At 47.1% G+C, this 18,463-nt stretch overlaps 1 protein-coding gene across 2 annotated transcripts in view; it reads right to left on the reverse strand.

Moving 5' to 3' along the window:
- Positions 1-18,463, reverse strand: part of slc4a11 (solute carrier family 4 member 11) — a 150,177-nt gene that overhangs the window by 87,283 nt on the left and 44,431 nt on the right. Inside the window, exons 4-6 of one of the 2 annotated variants that reach the window (XM_090211755.1) lie at positions 10,044-10,901; positions 6,945-7,068; positions 223-447 (exon numbers count right to left, since the gene is read on the reverse strand). In XM_090211755.1, coding sequence (XP_090067881.1) covers positions 223-447; positions 6,945-6,947 — 228 coding nt within the window. In that variant the 5' untranslated portion in view covers positions 6,948-7,068; positions 10,044-10,901. The remainder of the gene's footprint in view (positions 1-222; positions 448-6,944; positions 7,069-10,043; positions 10,902-18,463) is intronic. The other variant, XM_090211754.1, reaches the window with a different exon arrangement.

Raw genomic sequence — 18,463 nt, forward strand, 5'->3', positions numbered from 1 at the left:
AGTTTGACTATTTTCTACATTGTAGAATAATAGTGAAGACGTCAAAACTATGAAATAACACATATGGAATCATGTAGTAACCAAAAAAGTGTTAAACATTTTTTAGATTCTTCAAAGTAGCCCCCCTTTGCCTTGATGACAGCTTTGCTTTGGGGTAGGGGTTGGCTCATGTCACTTCATGTGCCCAGCTGGGACACGTGTGTTGAGTGTTGGGAGCCTCACCTTGAGTGGTTTGTGGGAGTGTGGGTCAGTCTCCTCCTCCTCTTCTTCCTCCTCCTCCGTGGCAGCAGGTTGCTGATTGGCTGCTGTGAGCTGGTGTCGTTGGAACACCAGGGCTTCTTTAAACTCCTCCTGGGTCTTGGTCTCTAGGAGCTTCTGTCTGAACGAGATGTCTGAGAATAACGTCCCAAATGTCCTGCCCAGCTCCATCGCTGTCTTTGTACTCTTCTGTGCAAAGGAGAGGAGATAGAGAGAGCATTATGACTGGACAAACCAAAACGACAAACAAGTTGTTTAGTCTGTCTATTGATGAACAAATTAGAAGAAGAAGAAGAAGAAAAAGGGGAAGAGGAAGAGGAGTAAGTGTTGGGGAATAATCAGAATTAGTTGGTAACATAGATAAGATGTTTTATATTCATTATATGCTTGTGAGTTACTTCTCATGAGAATGTCTATTTTTGGATAATACTTTTGGCCAGTTGCAGTTATCTGTTCTCTGACATGGGGTCAGTTACTTGGGCCGCAGAGAGGGGAGGTGTCAAGCTTGTCTTCATATGTAAACATATCTTTTAAATCAATTATCTCTTGGCTCCACAATGTCTGTGTGCCAGTCACTGTGTCTCTGTGATCTTGTCAAGGAGGGGTGCATTTTATATATGCCTGTTGATATGGAGGATTGGTTTATGGTCCTGAGAGCGAGTAAAATAACATAGTTTAGGAGACAAAGCTGAACGATAAATTATGGCCAATGCTGTCTGGCTATGTGTGTCTTTGCTATAAAGGATCTCAGTTGCAATGTGTAAGGTCTCTCAGAGAATTCATTTATAAACACTGAATTGATCTGAGAGTCACAGGGTTGTGATGGAGCTCATATAATTAAAGATGGACTTTATGATAACTCTGACTTGTGTGTGGTTTGCTCTCATGATTTGGTAAATACAGGAAATTTCCACGTCAGAAGAGAAGAAGACTGCGTTCAAACAGAGAAGAAGAGACCATATCATACAGCAGGGAGGATGAGTTGGGGTGCTTTAAACTCCGTCTCCCCCTGGCTTCCCCCAACTCATCCTCCGTCTTCCCTCACCTCATCCTCCGTCTCCCCCTTGGCTTCCCCCACCTCATCCTCAGTCTCCCCCTTGGCTTCCCCCACCTCATCCTCCATCTTGGAAGATGTATAACCTACTAACCTTTCTATATATATGTATATATATATATATATATATATATGAGAGAGATATTAGCCAACTCAAACACAGAGGAATGCTAGTTGGCTATGGCTATCCAACAGAGAGGGATGTTAGCTAGCTGGCTATGGCAATCCAACAGAGAAGGATGCTATGTTAGCTAGTTGGCTATGGCTAGCCAACAGAGAAGGATGCTATGTTAGCTAGTTGGCTATGGCTATCCAACAGAGAGGGATGCTATGTTAGCTAGTTGGCTATGGCTATCCAACACTGGAACTCTTCCAAGTCAAGGTAAGGTTTTGGTTTTAATAAATTATTGCCTCCTGGGTAACTGCTAAACTGCTTACTGACTGTACACTGTACTGCATGATTGTAGCGGGTTTACTAACGTATTAGTTATTTTAGCTCTGTTGACTATGACGTTAGATAATATGGTGACTACGATGTAGGCTGTGTGTAGCGGTTAGCGGTTATGAGAGCAAGGTTTGGCTTGGAAAGGTGTTTTTGCCTAGTCACAGACAGCTGATGTGTTCTGCACTGTAGTCCACAAGCGGTGAGAGAGGAGGGGAGTGCGTAGATCAGAGAAGGAATTACAACAAGCAAAGTGATCATTGTGTTTGTATGTGGCTGCTATGAGAGTGAACTGTGTTTGCGTGTGATCAGGGGTGTATTCATTCAATTCAAATGTTCTACCAAATGCAAAAGGTGCTTAATTACGAGCCAACAATGCAATTTAAAAAAATATGGATGAGAATAAGACGTAACAAGTCATTAAAGAGCAGCAGTAAAATAACAATAGCGAGATTATATACAGGGGGTACCGATACAGAGTCAATGTGCGGGGGCACCGGTTAGTTGAGGTAGTATGTACATGTAGGTAGAGTTATTAAAGTGATGACGCATAGATGATAACAACAGAGACTAGCAGCAGTGTAAAAGAGGGGGGGGGAATGCAAATAGTCAGGGTAGCTATTTGATTAGGTGATCAGGAGTCCGCTTGCTGTGCGATAGCAGAGAGAACAGTCTATGACTAGTGTGGCTGGAGACTCTGACAATTTTTAGGGCCTTCCTCTGACACCGCCTATTACAGTGCCTTGCGAAAGTATTCGGCCCCCTTGAACTTTGCGACCTTTTGCCACATTTCAGGCTTCAAACATAAAGATATAAAACTGTTTTTTTTTTGTGAAGAATCAACAACAAGTGGGACACAATCATGAAGTGGAACGACATTTATTGGATATTTCAAACTTTTTTAACAAATCAAAAACTGAAAAATTGGGCGTGCAAAATTATTCAGCCCCCTTAAGTTAATACTTTGTAGCGCCACCTTTTGCTGCGATTACAGCTGTAAGTTGCTTGGGGTATGTCTCTATCAGTTTTGCACATCGAGAGACTGAATTTTTTTCCCATTCCTCCTTGCAAAACAGCTCGAGCTCAGTGAGGTTGGATGGAGAGCATTTGTGAACAGCAGTTTTCAGTTCTTTCCACAGATGCTCGATTGGATTCAGGTCTGGCCATTCTAACACCTGGATATGTTTATTTTTGAACCATTCCATTGTAGATTTTGCTTTATGTTTTGGATCATTGTCTTGTTGGAAGACAAATCTCCGTCCCAGTCTCAGGTCTTTTGCAGACTCCATCAGGTTTTCTTCCAGAATGGTCCTGTATTTGGCTCCATCCATCTTCCCATCAATTTTAACCATCTTCCCTGTCCCTGCTGGAGAAAAGCAGGCCCAAACCATGATGCTGCCACCACCATGTTTGACAGTGGGGATGGTGTGTTCAGCTGTGTTGCTTTTACGCCAAACATAACGTTTTGCATTGTTGCCAAAAAGTTCAATTTTGGTTTCATCTGACCAGAGCACCTTCTTCCACATGTTTGGTGTGTCTCCCAGGTGGCTTGTGGCAAACTTTAAACAACACTTTTTATGGATATCTTTAAGAAATGGCTTTCTTCTTGCCACTCTTCCATAAAGGCCAGATTTGTGCAATATACGACTGATTGTTGTCCTATGGACAGAGTCTCCCACCTCAGCTGTAGATCTCTGCAGTTCATCCAGAGTGATCATGGGCCTCTTGGCTGCATCTCTGATCAGTCTTCTCCTTGTATGAGCTGAAAGTTTAGAGGGACGGCCAGGTCTTGGTAGATTTGCAGTGGTCTGATACTCCTTCCATTTCAATATTATCGCTTGCACAGTGCTCCTTGGGATGTTTAAAGCTTGGGAAATCTTTTTGTATCCAAATCCGGCTTTAAACTTCTTCACAACAGTATCTCGGACCTGCCTGGTGTGTTCCTTGTTCTTCATGATGCTCTCTGCGCTTTTAACGGACCTCTGAGACTATCACAGTGCAGGTGCATTTATACGGAGACTTGATTACGCACAGGTGGATTGTATTTATCATCATTAGTCATTTAGGTCAACATTGGATCATTCAGAGATCCTCACTGAACTTCTGGAGAGAGTTTGCTGCACTGAAAGTAAAGGGGCTGAATAATTTTGCACGCCCAATTTTTCAGTTTTTGATTTGTTAAAAAAGTTTGAAATATCCAATAAATGTCGTTCCACTTCATGATTGTGTCCCACTTGTTGTTGATTCTTCACAAAAAATACAGTTTTATATCTTTATGTTTGAAGCCTGAAATGTGTCAAAAGGTCGCAAAGTTCAAGGGGGCCGAATACTTTTGCAAGGCACTGTATATAGGTCCTGGATGGCAGGAAGCTTGGCCCCAGCGATGTACCGGGCCGTTCGTATTACCCTCTGTAGTGCCGTGCGGTCAGAGACCAGCAGTTGTCATTACCAGGCAGTGATGCAACCATGCTCTCGATGTTGCAGCTGTAGAACCTTTTGAGGATTTGAGGACCCATGGCAAATCTTTTCAGTCTCCTGAGGGGGAATAGGTTATGTCGTGCCCTCTTCACGACTGTCTTGGTGTGCTTGGACCATGTTAATTTGTTGGTGATGTGGACACCAAGGAACTTGAAGCTCTCAACTAGTTCCACTGCAGCCCCATCAACGAGAATGGGGGCATGCTCGGTCCTCTTTTTCCTGTAATTCACAATCATCTCCTTAGTCTTGATTACGTTGAGGGAGAGGTTGTTGTCCTGGCACCACACGGCCAGGTGTCTGACCTCCTCCCTATATAATGGAGACCAGGTGTGTGTAATGATGGAGATCAGGTGTGTGTAATGATGGGGACCAGGTGTGTGTAATGATGATGACCAGGTGTGTGTAATGATGGGGACCAGGTGTGTGTAATGATGGGGACCAGGTGTGTGTAATGATGGGGACCAGGTGTGTGTAATGATGGGGACCAGGTGTGTGTAATGATGGGGACCAGGTGTGTGTAATGATGGGGACCAGGTGTGTGTAATGATGGGGACCAGGTGTGTGTAATGATGGAGACCAGGTGTGTGTAATGATGGGGACCAGGTGTGTGTAATGATGGGGACCAGGTGTGTGTAATGATGGAGACCAGGTGTTTGTAACGATAATGATTGTTGCCAGGGTCGGTGGTTAGGAGACGGTCGATGTCGAGAGCTGCAGAGAGGAAGTGGGAGTAGCCGTGACAAATACACACGTTGTATGTTCAGAGAGTCAAATCAGACACTGAAGTAAATTATATTCCGTTTCCATCCTTTCATAATACAATCATTAGACCTCCCACAATTATTCATCATCATTACACTATTGTTCTAAATTGAATCATCCTCTTCACCCTCATCATTCAGATTGTGAAGTCACATCTATCTGGTTTCTATCGGCCATTCATCAGTTGAAATCAAATCAAATCAATCAAATCAAATTTTATTTGTCACATACACATGGTTAGCAGATGTTAATGCGAGTGTAGCGAAATGCTTGTGCTTCTAGTTCCGACAATGCAGTAATAACAAGTAATCTAACTAACAATTCCAAAACTACTGTCTTGTACACAGTGTAAGGGGATAAAGAATATGTACATAAGGATATATGAATGAGGCCGACATTCATTCAGTGAGGAAAGAGACGCATTAGCACCTTGTTATCAACGCCATTCGCCACATTTGTCTTGGCCCCTTAAGTTAGTAATAGCTGTTAGAAAACAGGTAAACAACCTCTAAATGTTTTTCCATTTGTGATTTTATAATTCTGACAACTGAGCAATGTATTTAGTCAGGGATGGAGCAGGATGTTTATTTTTTGGGGGGAATATTTTTTGGCCGATGGTAGTTGTAGAAATCTGATCATTTTGAATCCTATTTTGACAGGTTGTTAGATGAAATAACTTTCTGAATCATAGGCTTCTATCTCAGTTGTCTTACTTGGCACTGGAATAAAATGGTCTAGAGCCCTGCTGCTAATGTAAAGCAACTGTCCATACAAAATATATATACATTGTATATATTGTTGTATTTGTTATTATCGAACAAAATGGTCATGTTTATTGCAATATAACCTTATGTCCATATCTGCCAGCTCTAGCACCTCCCCCCAAAAATAATTTATCATAATTTATCGCAGATTTATCGTTATCGCAATAAATTTGTAAATTTATCGGGATATGGCTTTATATCACCCAGCTCTAGAGAAGAGAATAACTATAGGGGGGCAAAGAGCAGACACATTTGAGAAGGAAAAGGGGGTTGAGGTTAGACCATAAGACTGAAGCATAAAGGAAAAGCTGGACGGAAATTATAGGGTTTGTAAAGGATGGCAAAGTTACCATTTTGAGTGGGGCAAGGAAGAGAATGCCATAGTTACAATTTTGAGTGGGGCCAGGAAGAGAATGCCATAGTTACCATTTTGAGTGGGGCCAGGAAGAGAATGCCATAGTTACCATTTTGAGTGGGGCCAGGAAGAGAATGCCATAGTTACCATTTTGAGTGGGGCCAGGAAGATAATGCCATAGTTACCATTTTGAGTGGGGTCAGGTAGAGAATGCCATAGTTACCATTTTGAGTGGGGCCAGGATAAGGGTGACATAGTTACCATTTTGAGTGGGGCCAGGATGAGGGTGACATAGTTACCATTTTGAGTGGGGCCAGGATGAGGGTGACATAGTTACCATTTTGAGTGGGGCCAGGATTAGGATGGCATAGTTACCATTTTGAGTGGGGCCAGGATGAGGGTGACATTGTTACAATTTTGAGTGGGGCCAGCATGAGGGTGACATAGTTACCATTTTGAGTGGGGCCAGGATGAGGGTGACATAGTTACCATTTTGAGTGGGGCCAGGATGAGGGTGGCATAGTTACCATTTTGAGTGGGGTCAGGATGAGGGTGGCATAGTTACCATTTTGAGTGGGGCCAGGATGAGGATGACATAGTTACCATTTTGAGTGTGGCCAGGAAGAGAATGCCATAGTTACTATTTTGAGTGGGGCCAGGATGAGGGTGACATAGTTACCATTTTGAGTGGGACCAGGATTAGGATGGCATAGTTACCATTTTGAGTGGGGCCAGGATGAGGGTGACATAGTTACCATTTTGAGTGGGGCCAGGATGAGGGTGACATAGTTACCATTTTGAGTGGGGCCAGGATGAGGGTGGCATAGTTACCATTTTGAGTGGGGCCAGGATGAGGATGACATAACGGACTTCACAGCAGTTCTCTCCCCAGTTCTGAGGCCGCTCCAGACGAGAGATACAGACATGACGTCTCTGGAGACTCTTCACGTTGCAGCTGTGGAAACAGAGGTTATAACACATCATACCGAGGTTATAACACAAACACATTATAACACATCACACAGGTTATTACACATCATATAGGTTATAACACATCATACTGAGGTTATAACACAAACACATTATAACACATCACACAGGTTATAACACATCATACCGAGGTTATAACAAACACAACACATCACAGGTTATTACACATCATACAGGTTATTACACAAACACATTATAACACATCACACAGGTTATAACACATCATACCGAGGTTATAACACAAACACATTATAACATATCACACAGGTTATTACACATAATACAGGTTATAACACATCATCTTCAAAGCAGGCTATTTGGGTGGTCTCCGTCTCAGAAGTGCAGAGCGTTTGGCACAGCAGGTACTTCTTATTTCCCAAGAGTGATGGAATGTTATGCCCCATCATGAACTTGGTGTTTTAAAAAAGCACCTCATGGTTTGCAAGTTCAAAATGCTCACACTTCACCGGCTATTGCAGTCGGTAGGCCTCAGTGATTGGTACAGGTCCATAAGATGTGTATCTGTAGGCCTCAGTGATTGGTACAGGTCCATAAGATGTGTATTGGATGGCCCCAGTGATTGGTACAGGTCCATAAGATTTGTATCTGTAGGCCTCAGTGATTGGTACAGGTCCATAAGATGTGTATTGGATGGCCTCAGTGATTGGTACAGGTCCATAAGATGTGTATCTGTAGGCCTCAGTGATTGGTACAGGTCCATAAGATGTGTATTGGATGGCCTCAGTGATTGGTACAGGTCCATAAGATGTGTATCTGTAGGCCCCAGTGATTGGTACAGGTCCATAAGATGTGTATCGGTAGTCCTCAGTGATTGATACAGGTCCATAAGATGTGTATCGGTAGGCCCCAGTGATTGGTACAGGTCCATAAGATTTGTATCTGTAGGCCTCAGTGATTGGTACAGGTCCATAAGATGTGTATCGGTAGGCCCCAGTGATTGGTACAGGTCCATAAGATGTGTATCGGTAGGCCCCAGTGATTGGTACAGGTCCATAAGATGTGTTTCGGTAGGCCACAGCGATTGTGTCTTATAGGTCCCTGTGTCTTTTAGGTCCCTGTGTCTTACAGGCCCTACAGGTCCCTGTGTCTTACAGGTGTCTGTGTCTTATAGGTCCCTGTGTCTTACAGGTCTCTGTGTCTTACAGGTCTCTGTGTCTTACAGGCCCTACAGGTCCCTGTGTCTTACAGGTCTCTGTGTCTGATAGGTCCCTGTGTTTTATACGTCCCTGTGTTTTATACGTCCCTGTGTTTTATAGGTCCCTGTGTTTTATAGGTCCCTGTGTCTTACAGGTCTCTGTGTCTTATAGGTCCTACAGGTCCCTGTGTCTTATAGGTCACAGTGTCTTTTAGGTCCCTGTGTTTTACAGGTCCCTGTGTCTTACAGGCCCTACAGGTCCCTGTGTCTTACAGGTCTCTGTGTCTTACAGGTCTCTGTGTCTTACAGGCCCTACAGGTCCCTGTGTCTTACAGGTCTCTGTGTCTGATAGGTCCCTGTGTTTTATAGGTCCCTGTGTTTTATAGGTCCCTGTGTCTTATAGGTCACAGTGTCTTTTAGGTCCCTGTGTTTTACAGGTCCCTGTGTCTTACAGGCCCTACAGGTCTCTGTGTCTTACAGGCCCTTCAGGTCCCTGTGTCTTATAGGTCCCTGTGTCTTTTAGGTCCCTGTGTTTTACAGGTCCCTGTGTTTTACAGGTCCCTGTGTCTTATAGGTCCTACAGGTCTCTGTGTCTTACAGGCCCTTCTGGTCCCTGTGTCTTATAGGTCCCTGTGTCTTTTAGGTCCCTGTATCTTTTAGGTCCCTGTATCTTTTAGGTCCCTGTGTCTTTTAGGTCCCTGTGTCTTTTAGGTCCCTGTGTCTTACAGGTCTATTTGTCTAACAGGTCCCTACAGGTACATATGAATTACATATGAAAATCTAAAATGTCTTGAGTCAATAAGTATTCAGCCCCTTCAGTTCCAGTTTGGACACACCTACTCATTCAAGGGCTTTTCTTTATTTGTACTATTTTCTACATTGTAGAATAATATTGAAGACATCAAAACCATGAAATAACACATATGGAATCATGTAGTAACCAGAAAAGTGTCAAACAAATCAAAATATATTTTTCAAAGTAGCCACCCTTTGCCTTGATGACAGCTTTGCACACTCTTGGCATTCTCTCAACCAGCTTCACCTGGAATGCTCTTCCGGGGCCATTGAAATAGTTCCCACATATGCTGAGCACTTGTTGGCAGATTTTATATTTTTTTTATTTAACCTTTATTTATCTAGGCAAGTCAGTTTTAAGAACAAATTCTTATTTACAATGACCTATCCCAGTCAAACCCAGACGACGCTGGGCCAATTGTGCGCCGCCCTATGGGACTTCCAATTACAGCTTGTGATACAGCCTGGAATCGAACCAGGGTATGTAGTGACGCCTCTAGCACTGAGATGCAGTGCCTTAGACTGCTGTGCCACTCGGGAGACCCACTCTGCGGTCCAACCCATCCCAAACCATCTCAATTGGGTTGAGGTCAGGTGATTGTTGAGGCCAGGTCATCTGATGCAACACTCCATCTCCCTCCTTGGTAAAATAGCCCTTACACAGACTGGAGGTGTAAGGGCCACTAAGAGCAAACCAGATGGGATGGCGTACCACTGCAGAATGCTGTGGTAGCCATGTTGGTTAAGAATGCCTTGAATTCTAAAATCACCCGCGGGACACCAGTTGGGGAACCCTGACTTACAGGATACGTAACCAGGATTGTTAGGGAACCCTGACTTACAGGATACATAACCAGGATTGTTAGGGAACAATGACTTACAGGATACTGTGGCAAACCTCTTCAAGGTTAGGAGCGTTTGTCACAAATTAAGTGGTAAACTGTCACCAAATCACCCAAGAATGAGAGTTCATTCGAACAGGACAGTACCTGTGTGTTTGTTTCTCCGTCCTGGTTCACCCAGGCCGTAGGCGAGGTCAAGGATAGCAGGGTTCGTTACACGAATCGGGTTCTCGGTAGGTCCAGGTCCAAACACCAACAGGTAAATCCAAAACAATCCAGCTCATACACGGTAAATCCAGCCAGTCTCTATTGTCTCTTTCTCTATTGTTCATAGATCCTTCCAGCACTCTCTCTCCCTCTTCCTGGTTTTTCTTGACCCTTTATCTGTGGGTCGGCTCCACCTTCTGAGGGTTCCCCTTGCTTCTGGGACTTGTAGTTCTGACAGGGGTGGCCATTTTAGTGATCGGGCAGAGCCCGTTTATTAGTTCTGCTCTCACATATCTGCCATTTATCACTCGACCCCCTTCTTTGCCACAATACATAACCAGGATTGTTAGGGAACCCTGACTTACAGGATACATAACCAGGATTGTTAGGGAACCCTGACTTACAGGATACATAACCAGGATTGTTGGGTAACCCTGACTTACAGGATACATAACCAGGATTGTTAGGGAACCCTGACTTACAGGATACATAACCAGGATTGTTAGGGAACCCTGACTTACAGGATACATAACCAGGATTGTTGGGGAACCCTGACTTACAGGATACATAACCAGGATTGTTAGTGAACACTGACTTACAGGATACATAACCAGGATTGTTGGGGAACCCTGACTTACAGGATACAGAACCAGGATTGTTAGGGAACCCTGACTTACAGGATACATAACCAGGATTGTTGGGGAACCCTGACTTACAGGATACATAACCAGGATTGTTGGTATTGGACCCCGGTGGCAGTGGCTGTTACTCCCTGGATGGTCTCTGACACCAGGTGGGCTGCAGGGGGGGACAGACAGCTGGTTAGAGGAGGGTGGTGGTGTTCACAAAGTAACCAGCTGTGAATGAAAATGACATTTTATTTTCGTGTCAAATCGCCAGTCCCTTATGGGATTAATTGAGACATGAACAAACATTACAATAATTCCCTCACTCCCTAAGATGTTCAATACATAAAATAAAGAATTAAACAAAGTTCAATAAGGGCCTTGATACAACCAGTGGACTGGACATGGTTTCCAGTGGACTGGACATGGTTTCCAGTGGACTGGACCAGGTTTCCAGTGGACTGGACTAGTTTTCCAGTGTACTGCACTAGGTTTCCAGTGGACTGGACTAGGTTTCCAGTGGACTGGACCAGGTTTCCAGTGGACTGGACTAGTTTTCCAGTGGACTGGACTAGGTTTCCAGTGGACTGGACCAGTTTTCCAGTGGACTGGACCAGTTTTCCAGTGGACTGGACTAGGTTTCCAGTGGACTGGACTAGGTTTCCAGTGGACTGGACTAGTTTTCCAGTGGACTGGACTAGTTTTCCAGTGGCAGACAATCATTTTTAGGCTCTAAAGCAATCCCTATATCCCTCCCTCCCTCTATATCACCCCCCTCTATATCCCTCCCTCCTTCTATATCCCTGCCTCCATATCACCCCCCCTCTATATTCCTCCCTCCTTCTATATCCCTCCCTCCCTCTATATCCTCCCTCCTTCCATATACCCCCTCCCTCCCTCTATATCCCTCCCTCCCTCCCCTATATCCCTCCCTCTCTCCCCTATATCCCTCCCTCCCTCCCTCCCTCTATATCCTCCCTCCTTCCATATCCCTCCCTCCATCCCTCTATATCCCTCCTCCCTCCTTCTATATCCCTCCCTCCCTCTATATCCCTACATCCCTCTATATCCCTCCCTCCCTCTATATCCTACCACCCTCTATATCCCTCCTTCCCTCCCTCTATATCCCTCCCTCCCTCTATATCCTACCTCCCTCTATATCCCTCCTTCCCTCCCTCTATATCCCCCTCCTTCTATATCCCTCCCTCTCTCCCTCTATATCCCTCCCTCCCTCCCTCTATATCCCTCCTTACCTCCCTCTATATCCCCCTCCTTCTATATCCCTTCCTCCCTCTATATCCCTCCCTCTATATCCCCCCTTCCCTCCCTCTATACCCCCTCCCTCTATATCCCTCCTCCCTCCCTGAATATCACCCTCCTTCTATATCCCTCCCTCCTTCTATATCCCTACCTCTATATCCCCTCCTTCTATATCCCACTCCTTCTATATCCCTCCCTCTATATCCCTCCCTCTATATCCCTCCCTCCCTCCTTCTATATCCCTCCCTCTATATCCTCCCTCCTTCCATATCCCTCCGTCCCTCCCTCCCACTATATCCTCCCTCCTTCTATAGCCCTCCTTCCCTCTATAGCCCTCCCTCCCTCCCTCCCTCTATATCCTCCCTCCTTTCATATCCCTCCCTTCCTCCCTCTATATCCCTCCCCCTCCCTCTATATCCTACCTCCTCTATATCCCTCCCTCCCTCTATATCCCTCCCTCCCTCCCTCTATATCCCTCCCTCCCTCCCTCTATATCCAACCTCCCTCTATATCCCTCCTTCCCTCCCTCTATATCCCTTCCTCTAAATCCCTCCCTCTATATCCCTCACACCCTCCCTCTAGATCCTACCTCCCCTCTATCCCTCCGTCCCTCTCCTCTATATCCCCCTCCTTCTATATCCCTCCCCTCTCACTATATCCCTCCCTCTATATCATACCTCCCTCTATATCCCCCTCCTGCTATATCCCTCCCTCCCTCTATATCCCTACCTCCCTCTATATCCCTCCTTCCCTCCCTCTATATCCCCCTCCTTCCTCTATCCCTCCCTCCCTCCCTCCCTCCCTCCCTCCCTCCCTCCCTCCCTCCCTCCCTCCCTCCCTCCCTCCCTCCCTCCCTCCCTCCCTCCCTCTATATCCCTCCCTCCATCCCTCCATCTATATCCCTCCCTCCCTCCCTCTATATCCTACCTCCCTCTATATCCCTCCTTCCCTCCCTCTATATCCCTTCCTCTAAATCCCTCCCTCTATATCCCTCACACCCTCCCTCTAGATCCTACCTCCCTCTATCCCTCCGTCCCTCCCTCTATATCCCCCTCCTTCTATATCCCTCCCTCTCTCCCACTATATCCCTCCCTCTATATCATACCTCCCTCTATATCCCCCTCCTGCTATATCCCTCCCTCCCTCTATATCCCTACCTCCCTCTATATCCCTCCTTCCCTCCCTCTATATCCTCCCTCCTTCCATATCCCTCCGTCCCTCCCTCCCACTATATCCTCCCTCCTTCTATAGCCCTCCTTCCCTCTATAGCCCTCCCTCCCTCCTCCCTCTATATCCTCCCTCCTTTCATATCCCTCCCTTCCTCCCTCTATATCCCTCCCCCTCCCTCTATATCCTACCTCCCTCTATATCCCTCCCTCCCTCTATATCCCTCCCTCCCTCCCTCTATATCCCTACCCTCCCTCCCTCTATATCCTACCTCCCTCTATATCCCTCCTTCCCTCCCTCTATATCCCTTCCTCTAATCCCTCCCTCTATATCCCTCACACCCTCCCTCTAGATCCTACCTCCCTCTATCCCTCCGTCCCTCCCTCTATATCCCCCTCCTTCTATATCCCTCCCTCTCTCCCACTATATCCCTCCTCTATATCATACCTCCCTCTATATCCCCCTCCTGCTATATCCCTCCCTCCCTCTATATCCTACCTCCCTCTATATCCCTCCTTCCCTCCCTCTATATCCCCCTCCTTCTCTATCCCTCCCTCCCTCCCTCCCTCCCTCCCTCCCTCCCTCCCTCCCTCCCTCCCTCCCTCCCTCCCTCCCTCCCTCCCTCCCTCCCTCCCTCCCTCCCTCCCTCCCTCCCTCCCTCTATATCCCTCCTTCCCTCCCTCTATATTCGCCTCCCTCTATATCCCTCCTTTTCCCCTCTATATCCCTCCCTCCCTCCCTCTATATCCCTCCCTCCCTCCCTCTATATCCTACCTCCCTCTATCCCTCCCTCCCTCTATATCCCTCCCTCCCTCTATATCCCTCCTTCCCTCCCTCTATATTCCCCTCCCTCTATATCCCTCCTTCCCCCCTCTATATCCCTCCCTCCCTCCCTCTATCTCCTTTACACCTTCTATATCCCTCCCTCCCTCTATATCATCCCTCCCTCTATATCATCCCTCCCTCTATATCATCCCTTCCTCCCTCAATCTCCTCCCTCCTTCTATATCCCTCCCTCCCTCTATTTTCATCCCTCCCTCTATATCCTAGCTCCCTCTATATCCTACCTCCCTCTATATCCCTCCTTCCCTCCCTCTATATCCCCCTCCTTCTATATCCCTCCCTCTATATCCCTCCCTCTTTCTATATCCCACCCTCCTTCTATATCCCTCCCTCTATATTCCTCCCTCCTTCTATATCCCTTCCTCTATATCACCCCCCTATATCCCTCCCTCTATATCCCCCTCCTTCTATATACATCCCTCCTTCTATATCCCTCCATCCCTCCCTCTATATCCCTCCCTCCCTCCCTAAATCCTCCCTCCTTCCATATCCCTCCCTACCTCCCTCCCTCTATATCCTCCCTCCTTCCATATCCCTCCCTCCCTCCCTCTATATCCTTCCCCTCCCTCTATATCCTCCCTCCTTCTATGTCCCTCCCTCCTTCCATATCCCTCCCTCCCTCTATATCCTCCCTCCTTCCATCCCTCCCTCCCTCCCTATATCCTTCCACCTCCCTCTATATCCCTCCCTCCCTCTATATCCCTCCCTCCCTCCCTCCCTCCCTCCCTCCCTCCCTCCCTCCCTCCCTCCCTCCCTCCCTCCCTCCCTCCCTCCCTCCCTCCCTCCCTCCCTCCCTCCCTCCCTCCCTCTATATCCCTCCCCTCCATCCCTCCATCTATATCCCTCCCTCCCTCCCTCTATATCCTACCTCCCTCCCTCTATACCCTCCTTCCTTCCCTCTATATCCCCCTCCTTCTATATCCCTCCCTGCCTCTATATATCCCAACCTCCCTCTATATCCTCCCTCCCTTCCCTCTATATCCCTCCCTCCTTCCATATCCCTCCCTCCCTCTATATCCCACCCCCTTCCTCTATATCCTCCCTCCTTCTATATCCTACCTCCCTCTATATCCCTCCTTCCCTCCCTCTATATCCCCCTCGTTCTATATCCCTTCCTCCCTCTATCTCCTCCCTCCTTCTATATCCCTCCCTCCCTCTAGATCCCTCCCTCCCTCTATTTTCATCCCTCCCTCTATATCCTTCCTCCCTCTATATCCCTCCCTCCCTCCCTCTATATCCCCCTCCTTCTATATCCCTCCCACTATATCCCTTCCTCCCTCTATCCCTCCTTCCCTCCCTCTATATCCCCCCCTCCTTCTATATCCCTCCCTCCCTCTAGATCCCTCCCTCCCTCTATTTTCATCCCTCCCTCTATATCCCTCCTCCCTCTATATCCGTCCCTCCCTCCCTCTATGTCCCTCCTCCTTCTATATTCCTCCCACTATATCCCTCCCTCCCTCTATATCCCTCCTTCCCTCCCTCTATATCCCCCTCCTTCTATATCCCTCCCACTATATCCTCCCCCTCTATATCCCTTCCCTCCCTCCATATCCTCCCTTCTGCTATATCCCTCCCTCCCTCTATATCCCCGCTCCTTCTATATCCCTCCCACTATATCTCTCCCCCTCTATATCCCTCCCTCCCTCTATATCCTCCCTCCTGCTATATCCCTCCCTCCCTCTATATCCTCCCCCCTTCTATATCCCTCCCTCCCTCTATATCCCTCCCCTCTATATCCTCCCTCCTTTTATATCCCACCCTCCTTCTATATCCTCCCTCCCTCTATATCCCTCCCTCTATATCCCTCCCTCCCTCTATATCCTCCCTCCCTCTCATATCCCTCCCTCCCTCTATAACCCTCCCTCTATAACCCTCCCTCATATCCTCCCTCCTTCTATATCCCACCCTCCATCTATATCCTCCCACTAATATCCTCCCTCCTTCTATATACCTCCCTCTATATCACCCCCCTCTATACACCCTCCCTCTATATCCCTCTCTTTATATCCCTCCCTACCTCCCTCTATATCCTCCCTCCTTCCATATCCCTCCCTCCCTCCCTCTATATCCTCCCTTGTTACGTATCCCTCCTTCCCTCCCTCTATAGCCCTCCCCCTCCCTCTATATCCTCCCTCCTTCTCTATCCCTCCCCCCTCTATATCCATCCCTCCTTCCCTCTATATGCTACCTCCCTCTATATCCTACCTCCCTCTATATCCTTCCCCCCTCCCTCTATATCCCTCCCTCCCTCCATCTATATCCCTCCCTCCCTCCCTCCCTCTATATCCCTCCTTCCCTCCCTCTATATCCCCCTCCTTCTATATCCCTCCATCCCTCCCTCTATATCATCCCTCCCTCTATATCCCTCCCTCTATATCATCCCTCCCTTTATATCATCCCTCCCTCTATAATATATCCCTCCCTCCCTCTATATCATCCCTCCCTCCCTCTATATCATCCCTCCCTCTATATCCCTCACTCCTTCTATATCCCTCCCTCCCTCCCTCTATATCCTCCCTCCTTCTATATCATCCCTCCCACTATATCCCTCCCTCCCTCCCTCTATATCATCCCTCCCTCTACATCCCTCACTCCTTCTATATCCCTCCCTCCCTCTATATCCCTCCCTCCTTCTATATCCCTCCCTCCCTCTATCCCTCCCTCCTTCTATATCCCTCCCTAACCCTGCCTCCTATATCCCTCCCTCCCTCTATATCCCTCCCTCCGTCTATATCCCTCCCTCCATATCCCTCCCTCTATATCCCTCCCCCCTCCTATATCCCTCCCTACCTCTATATCCCTACCTCTATATCCCTCCCCCTTCCCTCTATATCCCTCCCTCTTTATCCCTCCCCCCTCCCTCTATGTCCCTCCCTCCCTTTATATCCCTCCCTCTATATCGCTCCCACTCCCTCTATATCCCTCCCTCTATACCCCCCTCCCTCTATATCCCTCCCTCCCTCCCTCCATATATACCCCCCTCCCTCTATATCCTCCCTCCTTCCATATCCCTCCCTCATTCCCTCTATATCCCTCCTCCCTCCCTCTATATCCTCCCTCCCTTTATATCCTCCCTCCTTCTATATCCCTCCCTCCCTCTATATCCCTCCCTCCCAATATTTCCCTCCCTCCCATAAATAAATAATTCACCTAAAGAGAGAGAATGTCTGGAGACGACACAAACTCCTCACAGCAAAACACACCATCTGTCTGCTCCTAATTACCTCCCTCAAAGGGATGGGTGTTATGTTATACAGTGCCTTTGGAAATTATTCAGATCCCTTGACATTTTCCACATTTTGTTACTTTACAGCCTTATTCTAAAATGGATTAAATGAATACAAATCCTCAGCAATCTACACACAATACCCATTAATAACAAAGCAAGATTATTTTTTTTGAAAATGTTTGCAAATGTATTCAAATCAAAAACAGAAATACCTATTTTTCATAAGTATTCAGACCCTTTGCAAAATTTGAGTTCAGGTGCATCATGTTTCCATTGATAATCCTTGAGCTGTTTCTACAACTTGATTGGAGTTCACCTGTGGTAAATTCAATTGATTGGACATGATTTGGAAAGGCACACACCGGTCTATAAGGTCCCACAGTTGACAGTGCATGTCAGAGCAAAAACCAAAGCCATGAGGTCAAAATAATTGTCCGTAGAGCTCAGAGACAGGATTGTGTTGAGGCAGAGATCTAGGGAAGGGTACCAAAACATTTCTGCAGCATTGAAGGTCTCCAAGAACACAGTGGCCTCCATCATTCTTAAATGTAAGAAGTTTGGAACCAATACGACTCTTCCTAGAGCTGGCTGCCTGGCCAAACTGAGCAATCAGGGGAGAAGGGCCTTGGTCAGGGAGGTAACCAAGAACCCGATGGTCTCTCTGAGAGAGCTCCAGAGTTCCTCTATGGAGATGGGAGAACCTTCCAGAAGTACAACCATATCTGCAGTACTACACCAATCAGGCCTTTATGGTAGAGTGGCCAGACGGAAAACACTCCTCAGTAAAAGGCACATGACAGCCCGCTTGGAGTTTGCAAAAAGGCACCCAAAGACTCAGATAATTAGAAACAAGATTCTCTGGTCTGATGAAACCAAGATTGAACACATTGGTTTGAATGTCAAGCGTCACGTCTGGAGGAAACCTGGCACCATCTCTACGGTGAAGCATGGTGGTGGCAGCATCATGCTGTGGGGATGTTTCTCAGCGGCAGGGACTGGGAGACTAGTTAGGATTGAGGGAAAGATGAACGGATCAAAGTACAGAGAGATCCTTGATGAAAACCTGCTCCAGAGCACTCAGGACCTCAGACTGGGGTGAAGGTTCACCTTCCAACAAGACAACGACCCTAAGCACACAGCCAAGACAACACAGTAGTGGCATCGGTACAAGCATCCGAATGCCCTTGAGTGGCCCAGCCAGAGGCTGGACTTGAACCCGATCGAACATCTCTGGA

Source organism: Oncorhynchus mykiss, chromosome 19 (genome assembly GCF_057628025.1).
Source record: "Oncorhynchus mykiss isolate SJ-2025 chromosome 19, ASM5762802v1, whole genome shotgun sequence".
NCBI lineage: Eukaryota > Metazoa > Chordata > Actinopteri > Salmoniformes > Salmonidae > Oncorhynchus > Oncorhynchus mykiss.